Source organism: Helicoverpa armigera, chromosome 15 (genome assembly GCF_030705265.1).
Source record: "Helicoverpa armigera isolate CAAS_96S chromosome 15, ASM3070526v1, whole genome shotgun sequence".
NCBI classification, from domain to species: Eukaryota; Metazoa; Arthropoda; class Insecta; order Lepidoptera; family Noctuidae; genus Helicoverpa; species Helicoverpa armigera.
Window position 1 is genome coordinate 2,224,599 of NC_087134.1, and position 19,426 is coordinate 2,244,024.

Consider the following 19,426-nt stretch of genomic DNA (forward strand, 5'->3'; position numbering starts at 1 on the left):
ATAAAGGGCCTCGCATAGACCTGCCGCACGTAGCCTCGCAATGGCTAGGGCCGCCGCTGTTGGGAGGTGTGCCTACCTAAGATGGAATCTACGTACCTATTATGTACCTATAATTATGCAGGAAGAAGAAAGTGCAGTCAAAATCTCAAACATAAATAAAGGTCACCCTGCAATATTATATCTTTGTGCACAAGTAGGACTCTATGAAACACTGTAATGGCCGTGGTAATGGTGTGAACCGCATGAAAGTCTGTGTAATAGTTTTTAAGGTTCCGTACCCAAGGGTAAAACCGGACCCTATTGATTTCGTTCCTCTGTCTGTCTCCGCCCGTCCATCTGTCATCAGGCTGTATCTCATGAACCGTGATAGTTAGAGTTGAAATTTTCACAGACGATGTATTTTTGTCGCCGCTATTACAAAAATACTGAAAACTAGAATAAAATAAATATTTTGGGGGGCTCCCATACAACAAACGTCTTTTTTTTGCTCGTGCGCGAGTCCGACTCGCACTTGGCCGGTTTTTTTATATTATCGACAAATTCGGCGCGCACTTTTCGTTTTGCCGAGTTTAAAGACGTTTAGGGTCAATCCCCACTGGAAGAGCAGCGGTCGGCAGCGGCCGGCAGCGGCCGTAAATGCAAGGGATTGAGCGCGAGCGCGGCGGGCCGCGCGGCGCCGCGCTCTTACATTTTCCGTGCTCTTACGGCCGCTGCCGGCCGCTGTTCTTTCAGTGGGAATTGACCCTTAAAACTACTTATTATTAAATAATATTAGTGACGATTGTACCATTAATTTCTTCGTATTGAAAACAAAATTAACCTACAGAAGCCCCATCCCCCAAGTATTTTTTTTTATCCAGATTGGTTGGACATGGGAGAGACAACTAAATAGGTAGGTGGATATTATGAAACACGGTTCAAAAGGCAATAAATAAATAAAAATAAATACCCACAGGTGTCATCTGAATGGCTACCGATCAGCGGCATTCCTCAGTTATTTTTTGTTGTTGTTAAATAACTATCTAAAAAAAAAGGATTAGAAGGGTCTTTGTCGCATCCAATCTTTCACGGTTCGTCCGGGAATTGTGAAGCTAGGAAAATAAGTCATGCGTTATTATGTTCAGAGTATCATGAGCGTGAAATTTAATCAATTTGGTATCGTAAATTAATATTTTTATGGCTTCATCCTATGTATCAGTTTATATCAATGGATTAGTTAATGTTTCGTCGAGTTTTCGAACTTCAGTTCAATGAAAGAGGGTACATAATGCTAAAATAATAAATTGTAGTCACAGGATTAGAGGAAATTAAGGGAAATTCGTACGTTATTAATTTAGTTTTGTAGATAATAATAAAACAACTTAATTAAATAGCCGCATTATCGCCGTGATTCCGTGATAACAGATATAATTCAAACAGCAGCCAGTTGCCGGCTGTCAACACCAACAACAATAAATAAACGACGTGAATATAGTAGCGAGCTCTACGAACGCGCCGGGCACTGTTTCCGAACGCAACGCTCGCCAGTTTGCGAGCGCATGCGCCCGGCGTTTGACGTGTGACTATTGTGAAATTTTCACTTCACATTTTTGACGTTAGGTATTTCGTAAAAATCTTCGCAGTGATAGTGTTTATATTATTTTCTTACAGTAGTTTAGTATAAAATTAAGTTAAAATGGAAAGAAATGACCGGAAAACGAACTCTCGTAATCATACAATCACAATAGACCGAGATTCTAAGTTTATATTGCGAAAAATTATTTTGGATTTCGCCATTCTATTTTGTGGTGAGTTTTTACTTTAGTTGATTGATTATTTATGAATGGCACTGTGTTATTTGCAGGGAAAATATGGGAATTCACGCACTTAACTTGTTTTAATCGAAACCGGCGATTGTAGTGAAGTATTATCAAACACAACTTGCGTACAAAGATTAATTTATCATTTATCAACACTGTTTATACACTGACTACTACTATAAAATAATATAATTCATCATTCGTTTGCGAAATTCGACAATCTTTTCAAAACCCTAATAAATGTAGGGCTTAAATATTCGGCGTACTTAGCAACCAAAATTATTCAAAAAACTACTTACTACCTATAAAGTATGAATAAACATGAGAACGTATTGTAACTTTTATCAGTGTGTAGGTATACAAAACAAACTTGAAATATGTAAACAATAGTGATGTAATGGTTTTATAACTATGAGGAATATTATTTGTGGATATATTAATTGCTGTTACTAGGTTACCAGTCATACTTAAGTACCTAAACTATATTTAGTAATAATAATAATAACTTATTTAAGAATTTAAGTCAATGAACTCATTTTGAATGTCAATTAGACATTAGATTACCTAAATTAGCTTATACTAACAAGAAATTAAATATGACAGTCATAGTTCATTCATAAACTTTATCCATTATGTAGTACTTATTATTAATTAATCATGTAGCGGTATATGAGTTATTACATATTGATAAAACAAATAAATGTATGATAAACTAAAATTATCTTTCAGCTGATTTGAAGTAAAAGTGCGAGATGTTTTGAACCAAACTTTTTTAAAACATAAATAAAAATAAGCAAGTGGCCATGTACTTTGCACTGAGGTAATGATACATTTTATACAAAAGAATGCACTATCAACATTTATTCGCATGGAATAATTTTAACAAGTTGTTTATGTTTTTAAACTGTACTTATCATTTTTATTTTGTCTATGTTTTGCCCTCTTGTTACACAAATGTCCCAACTCAGTCTTTGGATCTAACTTGGTCTTTAATAAAAATTGTTTAACACATATGTATGGAGTATAGAAAGAAACCTCATTCTATCATCATTTTGTCAGTAAAATATGTCCAAAAGTGATTGATGTAGCCAACATTTTGAATATGTAATAGTATTGTATAATAAGGAAAAAGATATGGGAAATACTTTCCTTAAAATAAATTACCTAAAATTGTTTAAAAATAACTAATAGCACTTGAATGCACTTGACAACAGAAAACAAAACAGCATAAACTAGAAACAATTTGAATTCTAACTGGCCAGTTCTAATTTAAGCATTCTAACCAAAAAGTTTGATCGCTTCAAATGCAAACTTTTTACCCAACTACCGAGTAGTGTTAACGTTTTTTTCCTCAGTAAATACTAAATAACGACTGACATAACAGAGTTTACTGACATATTAACATGTTAAACCAATGGTTGCATTGCACTGTCTCACAGCACAGTAGCCCCATTGATTGACCTGTCACATTCCCATTCAAACGCTGTACTTGGAAATATTCCATTTTGTTATATTGTTGCTTGATGCGGCTATTTTTAGATTGTAAATAGGTTTTATTTTGAAGTCTAGATGTTATTTTATCCTGTTTTTTTATTACTTCTTGAAGAATTGTCGATAATCTAATTGTAATGATGATAGAGAGAGGAGAATCTTAATTAGCAGATAATTAACTAATTAATGAGGAAAAATGCCCTTATATGTTGTTAAATAAAAGCTTGTAAATAGGTATCTAACCAGAATCCATTTAACTTTTTGAACTTTTAGTGATTGTTCTTGGTAATTCCAACAATTGACAATTTCCTCGGGTTTTTAACTGGATCATTAAGAAAGTAGGTTCCTATCTCACTGATAGCTATATGCTACTCTGTAAAATAAAACAGAATAATAATACAAACATCCGAATTGGGAACGTCCTCCTTTTAGGGAAATCGGTTAAATAATATAACTGTGTATTAATATACTGTACCTAACTACGTAGGTATGGTAATTCGGTATTTACTTATTGGAAAGTACGAAAATAGACCATTACCTTACAATAACCGATCTATTCTTTGTTTCGGGAAAAGCATTATTATTGAAATCCGCTGGATATCGAGAATTTCTCATTAAATAAAGCATTAAAATCAAAATAATTTATCTCCATTTATAGTACTATGCATGTTCGATAAACATTAACACATGTAACCGGCCTCAACAAAGCTATACGCGAACGAGATCGCGTGTTTAAGCTAACTCGCTATTTAGCACTACCATTCACTGCCATTCCCACGCGTACAATATCTGAGTTTTATGAAAACATATAATCGAAGGCATTTTATGTAAATAACGCAGTGCTTTCATTTATGTCGTGCTTATTGACTTACTGAAATATTTGGAAGTGATTAGGTAATTACCTATTTATCACTTTCTAGATTTCACGATCGCCTTCGTCTGTTTCCTGAGGTTGTTTCCCCGCATCCGGTTAAGAAGTTGCGTAGGTTATTCTCCAAGATTCCACTTATTTCCATGTCCATCTTAGGCTAGAGTCCACACCCCAGCGGGGCCCAACATACCCCAGCGGGGCCCAGCAGGGCCAAGGCCTGCCGGGGCTGCGGGTTGTTCGAAAGAGATACCGCGGCCCTGGTACATAAAAGGCCTATGACGGAACACGACGGTTTTTAGTCAGTAAGAGTCTGACACTCCCTCACCGCTGCTAACCCACAGCGGGAGGGGTCATTTGATGATTTTTGACGTCGGAAAAAAAAAGGCTAGAGTCCACCGACAATATAGACTAATATAGACTTCAGTTTTCTTAAAACAACTGTTTACTACTACTTACTTTGAAAATGGGCCTTAATAGGTTCAGGCGTTTAAACGTTAGTAGGGATAGTAAGGATTCGAATTTGAATTGAAATCAATTCAAGGAAACTGGAAAAAATAAGGAAAAGATACCAGATTCATTCCATTGACCCATTCAATCCACATAATCATAGTAACCAGTCAATCCTCACAGTTAAAACCACAGTCTATCTACCTATCAAGGGAACCTCTCCCCAGCTTACATCCCAGGTTCGCAGCAATCGCAGGATGTTCAGAGCCCGCCAAACAAACTGGCAGGTAATTGGCCGCCTGTCAAAACATCCGACGCATACGACCTGTCAGATTAAACGTATCCGTTAAGTAGGCTCGTGTATGACAGGATGCCGTGCCGTGCGAAGAGAAAAAATAAAAGCGTTCCAATTTTAATTTTTGAATCTCGCGCTTTTATTTTGTTGCGCGGGAAATCTTACAGTAAATTGGTTCTGATTTCAAATTCCTTTTCTAAATTTAAATTAGGTTGGACTGTCAACGTAAATCAGCTTTATCTGGCTGACATTTTGAGATTCGAGCTTTCTCTGTATTGAGAAGTAGCTGACCTTTCGATATTCTTGCTGGCGTACCCTCGAGGGAAGTCCTCAGACGTATACTTTCGACTGTGGGTAGATTATAGGGCATATCTAGTCTAATTTACCTTTCCGCCTATTATGCTCCTAAGTTTGTATTCTAAGCATCATGTCTGTAGAAAAAGACCAAACTACTAAAAAATAGGAAAATTGCCAAAAATTATAATTTCATACATTTGAGTTCGATTTTTACCCGACTGACAAGAATGGCTATGTCTTGTTTTTTCATAGCAACTGATTTCAATAATATGTAATTACAACTTTCAAGCTAATCAATCAAGTCGAAAGGTTTGATGTATAAATAAACTTTTCCCCACCATACAGTCAATAAATACGGAGAACACATCAACACAATTTCTCCTAGAAACGATAATTTTATTTAATAGTTAATGGCCAACTATTATAAAGCCGTTTCAGTATAATTGCTACAGGTACTCTACGGAATACATGCAATATTAACTCTTTTCTTGATGTGGGACCTATAAGAATAGCTAGCTGGAGGTCAATACACATAACTAAAATCAGCGCTTCAAGAACCTATATTAATTCTTCTACCCATATGGTACCCTTTACAGATATAAAGTGTGTAGGTACCTACTCCGACTTTGAAAAACAGCAAAAAAGAGCTTTTAAAAATTATCTCCCACACCTGTTTGTAATTAAGCACGGTATATCAGAGAATTTCTCCGAAACGCAACTAATGTACAGTTAAGTCGTACTTAAAAACTTAAGCACTTGCTTAACACGTCTAAGTGGTTGTATTGCAACCAGCTTTGCGGTATTTCACTCAAACATTTACAATAATTAGTCGGTATGGCTTGACGATGCCGACGGCCAAAGACCAAGAAAAATACTTGTAGATAAGACACCTGCTGTATTATGGGTATTATGCCTACATCTTGCGCGACTTCGTGCGGTCATATCAATTTGTGTAGCAGAGAGAATGATTAAGTTGTCCTTAAATCATGTCTGTGTTCATATTGAAAATTACGATACTACAAAAGAATTATTGTTCATTAAATTAAAGTACATTATCGTCCATTAGATTGATGTTCTGCATGTCTATGACGTCATTAGATGTCCCATTTAGTTCTCCCGTTTATAACTAGGCACAATGTGTAGTAACAATTGTAAATGATAATTGGACATTCTAGTAATTGAGTTTATTAATAAACTTAGCTAATGATCTTAATGAATAATGTGCTTTTAAGTGCAGTCCTATGCAGTTAATTTAGCTTATAGTTACGACTATTCTAATCGTTTTGGATGTGCAAGAAAATTAATTGTTGTAATCCTTAATTTTATGATGCTGATCCTTAACATCAGGCTTATTATGAATTATTACTTAAACTTATTATTCATGATGGTAAAACAAAAACCTGACACGAGAGTGCAGTCTTATTAATTCACTTGCATGAATACATTAGGAATATTTAATAAGTTTTTTCATTAATCGCTTGCTCATTATCTTCTTAGGTCTATAATTAGTTTTCTTATAGTTTGTGCCACAAAATAAATAGGTACAGAAGTCAATCTACATACAAAGCGCGTTCGAGTCACGCAGACATAGGTGTCTATGTGTGCGTGTTCACAGACGCGCCGTCTCAAAACAACTCAAAACAGTGCGAGCGCGGCTGCCGTTTTCTTGAGATACGCGCGTCACACACAAGGTAGATAAATGTGCACGCGTTGTGATACCTAACTGTAATTTGACTGTAATATTTTTAATTTTAATAACAAAAGAAAAAGTAATAATGGAGCAACAAAAAAAGTAGTATTATAATTGTTCAGTGGACGGTTGTTTTAATACAACAATAAACAGTGAACTGTCGTTTTTTAGCCTGCCGGTTAAATCAGAGAGGTAAGTACCTATAGTAGGTATGTAATGTACCTACTTATTTTCTTATATTTCGATGGTTCGTTTAATAAACGCAGTAGGTACAATTAGGTGGGTAGGTAAGCGCCCCGATAGGCTGATGATGATGATGATGAGTGTCGACCCAGGCGAACCTGCCTACCCTCAAAGATTATTACTAGGTAGTAGGAGTTGATACATTTTTGTGATGATGGCGAGAGTATGTTGTAAGGTAGACGAAATAAAACCGGTCAAGTGTGAGTCGGACTCGCACATCAAGGTTTCTGTAGGTAGAAGCAAGCTTAGATCGGGGACTTTACCAACCAATTTTTTTTTTGTATGTATAGGTACAAAAAAAAAATTCGCAAGAGGTACTTTGTTTTACATGGTGTTTTATGGTATATATGTATGAATAACAAAATAATTGTTTCTGAAAAAGTTCGGTGTGTCGTTCAAACTAATTTCCGTTGAAAGTGTTTATTAACCTCTTGTATGCCACATCAAATATTTTATTATTATTGGTTTATATTTCATTTTTCCTGTTTTATTTTCAACAATAAATAAATAATTAGATACGAGTAGGTACCACTACCACGTTAGTTTTATGCGCATAAAAAAGTTGACAACCCTAGCGCGACCGCCGAGTTTAGGCATGAAAAGTGAAGTACATACAATGATTGACTTCTGTACCTATGTATTTTGTGTTTGTGCTTCATTGGACAATAATTGTGTAACGGTGAAAGTTATGTGACTATGTAATTGATAATTAATTGATGCGTTAACTTGGGATTATGTGTGTTATATCACAAAGAGTAGGTATTCCCTAGCCAGTTAGGCCAGTAGGTAAGAATGCAATTATTAATCATATTCAATTATGTAAATTCCGTACAAAATGATGAATAAATCTAAATGCAGACGACAAAAATATTGATTTCGATATATCTACTGAAGTAGAAAATCTTGTTTTTGCCTTGTATTGAGAAGAGGTTAAAGTTGGTAAAGATAATTTAATTACTTTTCTCCCATATATTTTTCTGATTAATGTTGCTACACTTGTGGTTGGCAGTGTGTTCGTTTACTCTCATTTTTCAATTACCTTTGACCAATGGGATTCCATTTAGTTTATAGGCTGCCTGAGGCGTCAGAAACCTTTACTGAATCCTTACACAGCACATTAAAGCCATGTATTCACTGAGAAACAATTGTTTATAAACACTGCTACAGAAACAATATCTACGTGTTTCTGAAACATTCAATTTTGTTTCTGTGGACGATGTGGATGGCAGAGTATCCGAAACATTGTTGCTGTAAACATCTACGTGATGTTTCAGAAACTGTGTATCTGAAACATTGTTTCCCAGTGAATACATGGCTTAAACTTTGCACGCCTGCAGCTAATTAATGAATACGTTTTCATTAACTCCTTAAAATAACCTATCAACAATCATAATTTCAGCTTGATTGCATGCTTTTCCTGTCGATTGGTTTCAGAAGGAAAAATTAAAAAAAAAACAAAATTGATTAATATTTCAATTTCCTAAGGTTCCAATGGTTTCGGTTTATATTTTTACGTAATTAAACTGTTGATCGGCAGAATACTTACGCAGTATAATTTATACTTTAGGTATTTGCCTTCTAATTAGAATTTACCTTATGTAAAGACTTAAATGGCACGTGTCGTGTCGTTACACGATAAGTACATAATGGTAAGCGTGTTAATCTTCATGTAATAGTAATTATGAGGGTGTAAATTATATTGATTGACGCTAATAACGAGACAAATTTTAATGTCTTTGTTGACCTCTGCTTGCGATAAGGCAGTAAGATTGCTTAGTATTTATCAATGACATAGAAACAAACAATATTATTTCTTGGCTTAGTAAGCTTTGCCTTGTGCTATTATTTCGTCATATTTGCAATGTCACATCACGTCTGCATTTTTTTTTCAATATCTCCGTGCGTTCCGTATTATGCCTATCGCCGCATCTCCGTATATTGCTTACTCTTTGTCCGCGCATGGTAGTTGAGTATATAGTTCCCACGTGGAGTGCCCTTTATCAATATTTGTATCTACCTGCATTATCACCTGCGATATCCGTACCGTACTACAACTGTTCACTAAAGTTAATCTGTTGTATTTCACTTTATCTAGTGAAAGGATATTTGTAGCTTCATTTAAGTTGGTATCATCTAGATTGAGTGGCCATGTTTTATGTATAACCGCTTGTATTGTGCGTGCCACGGTGTAGTACGAAAATAATAAAAATATCTGACACACATTTTCATTCTGCTGCTCCTTATAGTCCTCAGGCTACCCACTTTCTCCCATCTCCTTCCTTCCTTGAGAGAACTGATTCCCGTATCGGCTATTTCGCTATCAATTGTCTAAATCTGCACGATACCATCTGCCTTCATGATCATCGTCATCCCATCAATATGGTGTTTGTAGAACTCCTGTTACATAACCCCAATCCATCTCCATCATCAGCAACAATCGTATCCTTATTTACAGTAATCAATTCCCTACAATTCAGTGTCTGTCCCCAATTGATGGTGTAACTCCTAAACGATACCTTCCTGAGTGGGCTGAAGCCAGGGTGAAATTACATGCTGAACTCAATCAATTTAATGATAGGCTGGGAGGAAATTAAATATCCTTAGCGACAATTGGGAGTGGAAGGGAAAAAGGGTTGTATTGGATGACCCATTTTTTGGACTTGTCTAGTTATGTGGTCTTCCTTTTGAGGTTTTCCAAATGATCTCGATGGAATTAGATACTTACACTACATTCTGTCAGTGTTTTTACACGCCTCCCGTGGAAAGAACTTCTCGCATCCGGATCATAAGTAAGCTTTCCTCGATGAATGAGAAATGCATATCTATAACACTAAAATGATTTTCCGAATGGGACAAGTGGTTCCTGAAATTAACGAATTTAAATAAACTTTTAGGCATCTGCATTCTGCCGGTTTTACTAGTTACAAAAGCTTTTCGTGATAGACCGCAATTCAATGCTCGGTCAGAGTCAAACTGCACTGTCTAACTAAACCAATAATCAGTAGATTTTAGAACGACCATTACGATTATAGTCTGTAAAAGAATCTTGCGCAAGTAAATACCTTTCTCATTCCATATTGTTGATAAAAGTGACAGTTCCTTATCAAGTTATGGCATAACAGCTATTGTAGAAGTAATTGCTTAGAAGAGATTTTCTACAGAATTTAAATACAAAGTATTTAGGTCAAAAACATTTGTGTCAATGGATTTTACTTAAGTGTTAACAGTTGCATCATATTCTGTAATCTCATTGTAACACTTAGATAAACATTTGAAAGCATACAAACATATTTCCGATAAACTGCTTTGGTTTATCGAATTTACTTCCGTGTTGTCCACACTTCAGAAGATCGAGTGAAAATTGTACTTCAATAATTTTACACATAATATTCTAATTATCTAAATATTTCCCACGTATCTACGTGTAATCTACACAGTATATCTTCATTTAAATCTTGATTACCATCACTGCATTAATTGCATTTTATCGCTGTTTTAATATCTCCGTAATCAAGTTTAACTAGACTGTTATTAAAAGTACCTTCTCTATAATTGAATTGGAAAAACTTCTAGCACATCACTCTTTCATTAAGTTGCCTTTAGCATTGAATTACTGGTCAGCCGTAAACAAGGTTGGTACTGCATTAGCGTAATCCGCACTACAACACTCACTACTTAAGCCCAGCTATCTCAGTTTTCGCTACAATTCACAACGCTATATTGCCCTTAATAGTACCATATTTGCCACTCTTGAGGATGTTACGAAATGATCACATCCGCACATCTAATTGTCATAGTACACGGAATGAGAAAGGCGCCAAAGAGGAAGCCAGTAATAAAGTTTGATGAGCTATAATATCTAAATTGTGTCACGCTAAAAGCATTTTAGAAATGAGTGGATTGAGAGTAACATAAATTTAATTTGGACGGTTTCTGGCAAATACTGAAGTAGGACACCTATTTCGGGACCGTTTAGATTTTGGTTTAAATCTTTGTCAAACAAACACAATTTCACGGAACATTAGGTTTCCCTACAATTGTAGTCTGTTCAACGTTAGCCAGTTACTCTGAAAGTCTATTGAGGTTGTAAGTTGTAAACAATTTCATCTAAAATCCCCAAGTTATCACGCCAACCGCTCAATAAAGCCTCAACGGAAACCAGGACCAAAAAAAGTATACATTGTTAATTGTGACGATTATCAAATTCCTGAGGTAGACCTATTGTGCCTTCGACATCGTACATGTGTCTTAATCTCTCAAACCTGATGTTATTAGAGTAAGTTGTTCAAAATAAAAGGAAACCTCAAAACTGTACGCTTCACGAAAGGACCAAAAAAGGACCAAGAGATTCTAAATCCTTTAGCAGGAAGTGTCCAGTAATATTACGACAAAGATCCGATCAACATCAATAAATCAACATTGGGTCTTATCTCACTGTCTAATGAAATAAAACTCTTTTGAGCTTCGTCTTCCGAGATGTGAAATAATTAATGCCCTGCATAAGATTTATGATTTCTTAATGCTACACCCACGCGATTCGAACTCACCCTTATCGCAATATCTTTACAGGTACTATAGGACCAAAGTGTCGAGGATCTTTTACCGCATAACTCGACTCTGTTGCCTGTTAATAAGGGTTAGGACGAAAATAAAATGATTGCATAATTTAAGGTGTTTAGCTCAGACGCCATGAAATACGATTTGCGGCCGACGACAAAATGAATGAGTGTGGAACGCGTTTACAATGTTTTGTTAATGTCAGGAATGGACCATTTGTAAATTTTGATTAATTTTACAATGAATACACTGGGGCAGAGACAAATTTCGCAATTAAAGTTATTTATTGTTGTTACTTGAAAGCTGCTACGTTCTATTCGAGGGCTCATTAAAGTTTCGAACTGTAAAACTTGATTAAAGAATATTTATTATTCCCTCGTTGTTTACTGTTGATCTATTAATACCCTAAAGCGGTTCGGCAACAAAATATTTTTGAATCAGATTATTCCAAGCATTGTCTCCAACGCATTGTTTTAAATTGGTATGTGTGACAGTACCGTAGTGGCCTACAGTTCTAGTAAAATAAAGGAGTACACACAAACAATTGGTGTAGGCCCTGATGATATCTGCAGTATGACTCGGATTATTAATGATGGGGCCGACACAGACACGCCTGGGCCGCCTCTACGACTTGTAGATTATAATGCAGCAATGTGAAATATGAACACTATTGAATGGTTGTAAAATTGTGATCTGAATCTCGAGTAGAAATTAATAGAATTAAAAGTATTTACTTTTGAAATCAATATGAATTAAATTGGAATGCATGACGATAAAGATGATCTTTTTGATGTGAAAGCGATGCATTTAGATCTTATCCTGCACTTTGAGGAGTGCTATCAAGACGATCCATCGGCACTTACGCGTAACTTACTCGAAAAAGCGTGGACGAATAAAATAATTACCTGGCCGGTTTCATTTAATAGCACATTTTAATGGTTATGTAAATAGCCTTATCAGACACTTAAGTTTCGTAAAAAAGTTTATGGAAGATAGAAAACAAGATCTAAATAGAAACATAAATTATGGTTTAAATTACGATGCAGCGGAAGACAATAAAGTAAAAATCCATTAAAAGAGAGTAATTGATCGTAAAAACAACCTGACTGATAATGACAATGATTAGGGATTTGAATTAAGTGATAACATCGTTTTCCATGTTTTTATCGACGGCAAATTACCTGGTTACACGCATGGCATTTTCGAACCTTATAAAGCTAACTGTCGACCAAGGCGAGCTTTTCACGAACTATTTATTTTTAAGTATGCAATGTTAAAATTGTTATATGATCTCTAACCTAAAGAGTGACCTATTCATGTGCCCTATTTTATTTAATCATCACACTGTTTTAGGTATTAGAGTACTATTTATGTAGTATTTTTTTCCTCATAATTACCAAATGTTAAATGCCGTTTGTGGTAATATTAACATAAAAATACTTTTTAAAAAGGAATTTCCTGCCTAAATAGGCGATATTAAGTGCACCAAAAATAACAGTTAGGCAGGGAAACTTCTAATTCCAGCATTTAGTGGAAAATTTAACAATAAGGAAGTAAGCTTATTTTTCTGTTCACTGTACATAGGCATCTAAAACATTTCCTCATAGCTGCCATATGTATTTATGTAATTAGAAATATTATCAAAATAGGTACATAATACTTTTTAAACAGGAATTTCCAGTCGAAAAATCCGATATTAAGTGCACCAAAATAGTGAGGCAGGTAAATTGCTACAATTCTACCAATTAGGGTTAACCACCTAAAAAATAAGGAAGTCACCTTATTTTTCTGTTCACTGTACAATGTACCTAGGCATCTAAAATACCTACATTTAGCAACATTTTCCTTTCACACAAATACTCTTTTATACTCTCTTCATAAAATTCATGCTACTCATGTTATTGGCCTTTCACCGATGCTGCCAGCTACTCGAACGTGTTACGCCGTTGCGAGTTGCGCCCCAGTGGATGTTTGCTCTAAAATCTAAGAGCGCATCGTTTGACTCATTAGAACTACCAATGTCAATGTTATTTTACCTACCGCTCGTAATTAAAGTTACGTGTATTAAGTATACGTTGATTTGTGTTTGTATGTTAATTAATGCTTTTACTTTGATCTTCCGTGTCTTGTTTGTTTTGTCGGTTTTTAACGTCTCGTTAGTGGCCACAATTTTTTTCATAATGGCTTTAGTTATCATTGGTATTGATTGTTTATTTAACAATCAGACCAACATCGACGATAGTTACATTTTTGCCTCACCAATGGATTGAATAATATAGTCTGAACTATTAGTATCAGGGACATCGTTTTTTATGCGCTGTATTCCAACATCCACTGTAGTACTACTTTGATAGTTATAGAGAAAGTGTAGGTTATTGGTTCCATTTACAATAATTTCAATACCAACCTGGTCCCAGCCCTTGTCACGTCCAGCATGAGTCATCTAAGTGCTCCTGAACATAAAGGAGCAACAAATCTCTACAATATTGTGATCTGTTAATCCAGAACATTATATTGCTGCACGTGGCATTGGACTATTAATACTGGTTGCAGTTTATATTTATAATGTTACTTTATGTGCAGACCTTTAGGTATTGATAGAGGCGGAAGTTTGTGCCGTTTTGATTAAAACTGATAGGATAGCATACATAAGCACGCTTGCAGTAGAATAAATTGGCTCACTTATGTTTTCACCTTTTCATTACTTACATTGATATTTCATTTCCATCATCGGAAACGCAATAAGGATGTTAAAGTTTTTGTGCAATATTTGTATTTCCATTCCCTACTCTGTGTGCAGCTTATAACTCCCACCCGTCACCGGGAACTAAGTTTACCTTCCCACTTTCAATAATCCTTTAGCTAACAATTTTCGCTATTGTTGCAAACCCATCTATAACTTCGTTATCATCTCGTAGAATCAAACAAATGACGTCCTTTACGTAGGTGTCAGTGATTCGTTTCCCTTCACCGAACAAACTCTCCACTTTAATGTTCCTTGTGGTCCGTTTACAACTACCCACAAGGGGGGGGACATAAAGGCGGTGTATTTTAACGACTATTTTATTATGGTGTGAATAGAAACGTGAATTAAGACCACTGTGATATATTCCGATATTTATAGTCGGAAACTGAATGATATATATTCGAGAAAGTTTTATAGATGATCAAAGATGAATGAGGGGTAAGGCAATGGTGCCTGTAATCCTATAGAGGCGTGAGCGCAGGAACTGATTGTGTGTCGCTTGCTAACAAGAGAAATCCAAGTAATTTCCGTTTAGATATTGCTTTATGAGTTTTGTCATGTTTTGACTGCGAAACAGCTTTCTCGATATGAATAGGAGAAAATGCGTAAAATAAATTCTTTTGTTCGGTTTTCATTTGATTTGTCAGACTTCTTAAAACAGAATTCTTAGATTTTTTTATTATAGCACTTAGTACAAGTTTCACGTTTTATCTTTTTATTCCATTTTTATTACTCGCATTGGCATTTGCGTAAAGAAGAGCCAGAACACAAGCGTTGACTTAATTAAATAGTCAAATCGATTCATTAAAATTTTGCACGTCCGTCCAAAAATGAACACTTCGTTAAAATGCACGAAACGCATTCTAATATCTTACAGTATTGCGTTTTAATATTGTTATTCAGGTCTCAACGGCTACATTTTAGGCTGATTTATTACATATCCTATGAAAGGACGATGATTCTATAGTCTATCAATTTGCAACACACAATACAATCACTTCTGCTTTTGGCTATGTATTGAATTTTAAAATTTGACTGCCAAATGTTGCAATACCAATTGCTTATTACTCGGCTAATGTTGCTATGATGATGTATTAATGAGCTTCTATTGATATTCAAAAAAGGCTAGTTTGTATTTATCGTAATTTTATACTGCATTAGGCTGTAGTGGACCTACGTGATAGTTGCTATTTTGATTTCAAATATATTCATCTTCTTGCTTATTGATATGCTAAACGTAAGTGTCATCTATAACCGAAGCTGTTGGTGGTCAATTTGAATAAATGTGGAAAAAAATATCAAATTCTTGGACTTCTAACAAGGCTTTTGTTAGATTAGTATTCATGTAGTGTGCGTATATAATTCAGGGTGTCTAACTGGAAAATAGATTCTTAGTATGACCACTTGTTTGTCTTTTGGATTTTCTAAGAAATTATAAATAGAAGTAAAAATTCTTTCGATGTTACTACCTCATTGAAACCAGTGCGTTCAGTAATATCTACGTTCGATGATGGAATGGGATGCGAAACTATGACTTAGACACTACGTACGTCTCTTTACGTTCGCTTGTTCATCAAATATTTAGTAAATCATCGTCCATTTCTTCCACGCCATTTCACTTGCAGAATTTCACACTATTTGCATTAGAAACAACTGTTGAACAAACACGGTTATTTTTGTATCAAAACTGACATAACTTCGTGCCGTTATTAAGATCAATGGTCATTGCTTGTATGCTGTCGGTGCAATTGTGCTATAAGTTTGATTAATTGCTCGTTTTAATAGACCAATTATAGCGAACATGGAGCCAGTTTCTTGGCCTTTTATTTTTGTTTTGTTTTGGTAAAAATAACTCGGGCGTGATAATATGACCAGAAATAGCCAGTGAGTTAGGTTAGGTCATTGTCTCGATTTTTCATTCCTCCTTCAGCGACTCCTACGTTACGTACCTTATGGTCTCCCATCTATTGTTTTGTTTTCTCACTTTTATTTTGATTGTATCTTTGGTTAAACCTTATCTCCGATTTCAATGCTAAAATCTTAACCTGTAACCTTACCCCATGACTCGTACTTGGCTCCCCGACACTTTCGTGGGCGTCAAAACTTGTACAGTTAAATCTAAAAATAAAACAAGCGCCCCAACTTTTAAAATATTCAACAGAATCTCTGTAACAAGAACAACAGTTGTTTGTAGAAATCTGTTTGCTTACAATGCATTGTTATTGTAATTTATGTTAAATTGTTCGTTTGTGTTGTTGTTATAAGTTTTGTGCACCGATTCATTTGCAAGTATTAAGTTTGGAGGATTATTCCGTTTGGGTGTGTCGTTCAGATTTTTTTCAGATTATCATTTAGAAGAGATTTTCAAGTAACAGGCTTCACTTTTCAGAATTTTTTAAACTTTATAGATGAATTTGCATTAATGAGTTCACACGAGTCTGTGGACTATGAATGAAGTAATTTACTTGACAAAAATATGACACCTGTCTTATTCTATGTTGTATTTACAATTAACTAACTATGAGACATTTATATCCTTCACTAATTTTAGAAACAGGTCTGGTAATAAGTCTAGAAATGAATGATCCTACGTGCATTGCATCCTAGTTTACATTTGCATTATTATCAAATATTGTGTCCCCACGCTAACACATTTGTATAAGTCTGCGTTTATGGTATTCCCATTATAATTTTATGCTTGAAACCCTATGCTAACTTCGTCTATCTTTACACCTACTTCTACCAAGTCTTTCAACTCTTCAAACTTTTATACTATTTTAGCTTCAATATCATGGCGTCTACATGATAAACCCCTAAGTCATCGTTCATTTATAACAACTTTAATTCACAACCCTGCCACTACTGGTCATCAAAATGAAGAGTTATTATCTAATGAGAGGGCCTTTATCCAAAAATCGATAGGGTTAGCGATACTTTTGATCGCGCCGACATGTCTTTTGAAATCTACTACTTGACGATACATTCGACGTCCTCTTCATGTTCCCGTATCTTTGAAATCTAATATGAAGAGATTTAAATATCAAAAGAACATTCGGCAATAAATTGATAGCAAAAAGAACTGAGATATTTTGTTTAATTATTAAGATCATCAAAACAAATATATAAGGATGCTAGACGCGGAACATGTAAAAAAATTAGAGCCACTTAAAAAGCTAAATTTAACCGAAATTTTACTACATTTTTAATTAACAACAGCTCCATTCCCCAACCCTCCAAACGCAAGTCATCGACTCGCACAGTTATTGGTCGATTATATCCCAAAAACAAATGGTGCGGCTTCCCGGCGCGGGCGCAGAGGCGGGGTCATTGCGCGATCGACTACATTGAATGACCAGCGTCCCTATTACGTGGCGTGTTTTGATGGCTATTAAACTGGCTGATATTAATAGTGTTCTGGGAAGTAAACTTTATTATGTATACTGAGTCTGGGTAGTTATTGTAATGGCTTTTTGTGTGAATCAGATAGAATGTGCAATATTTTTACGTTTATGTAAGTCATTGTTGTGGGTTTTATATTCCTTTGCAAAAGTTTAATTAAAAACGATTAGAAAAACACGAAAATCAAAGTTAATCTTAGCAGAGGCGCAACAATCAAAATAAATCAGACAAAAATACTGCTATTGATGACTTATTTCCTCAAAAAATTCTTGAATTATTTTAGAATTATCAATGAAACTTTGATTTAGGGTGATTAGTACTTGCTTATCTAGCATTGAAAATACTGTCATATCTTACGCACATACCGATCAATCAATAGATCGATAAAAAAGGGGTGATTCATTATACGTGGTAGTGAATAAACAATTTCGGTAAATACATGTATCCTAGTGCGATGACACTGAATTTTTTTGAATCATTGAGCAAGCTATGAGTGTACATGCTATCTTATAAATTATCGTTAAACTAATTTATTTTTTGTTAAAGATTAGGCAGATTCATAAGAATTTTCTTGTGTATTCAGTGGGGTTTTCAGCACCTCATCCTCTTCATCATCAGGAATTTTTAGAGGCCAAACACGTGATTTGAGATATTCAGAAAGGAACAGACTTGTATTACCATCTCAATACGTAATAAGGCCGTTCGAAGAAAACAGCGGGACCATTCATCCAGCAATGTTTTTATTTGAACGCTGCCACACAACATATTAAATAGAATTACCCATATATCGCCTCTGAAACAGGACACCTCAATTGTGTAGCCTAAGCTTAATGTTTCGATATAACTTTAGTATCCAACTGTATAGCAACAAATGGGTATTGTTTTAAATGTGCTACAGGCATAATTAGTATTTGTATTTTGAAATATTCGCAGTACAACCATGTTTAGCTACACAATGCTTCAGTTTATGGTTGAACATTAAATGAATAATAGTGTTATTATAGATAGAGCCTACCAGGTGTTGGAGAACTTTCATTATTGAAAGCTTTTGCTAGAGGCAAATCAAAAGTAGAAATATATAACTCTGAAAAATAAAACGTTATTTTTATCACCCTATAAAAATATGAGCGCACTCAAAAAGAAATATTTATAAAACCACTCATTTTGAAAAGAAGCCATTTAAAGACCACTCGGAACTTCTCAACGATTCAAAAATCATGTTATCAAACATCTCAGCAAGCATAATAGAATGCAACGTTTCTTCAGTATTACGAAACATGGAATGCTTAAGATATGCTTCTGTATACTCTGATGCTGTGTGGTCGTATTCTATTTGATCAGCACCTGTTTAGACAACTGTTCTTTTGTGAATATTGAAGTTTTGTCAATACGGCTGTTAACGCGAGTCTTGGTTGTATAAGAAGCATTTGATACCGTTGGCTAAGGTAGAATGGGAATGTTCGGCTATTATTTACAAATTAGTATGTGTTTGTTTTGTTGTAGGGAAATTAAATGGGCAGTAAAATAATTTATCTATACATCATAAATAAAATACTAATTTCAGATTTTTACAATATAAGGTAATGGAGTT

At 35.0% G+C, this 19,426-nt stretch overlaps 1 protein-coding gene across 1 annotated transcript in view; it reads left to right on the forward strand.

Annotated features, from left to right (window-relative positions):
- Positions 1-1,490: 1,490 nt before the first annotated feature.
- Positions 1,491-19,426, forward strand: part of LOC110371266 (putative phosphatidate phosphatase) — an 85,734-nt gene continuing 67,798 nt past the window's right edge. Inside the window, exon 1 of the mRNA XM_049844848.2 lies at positions 1,491-1,787. Within this exon, the coding sequence (XP_049700805.1) occupies positions 1,676-1,787 (112 nt within the window). The 5' untranslated portion in view covers positions 1,491-1,675. The remainder of the gene's footprint in view (positions 1,788-19,426) is intronic.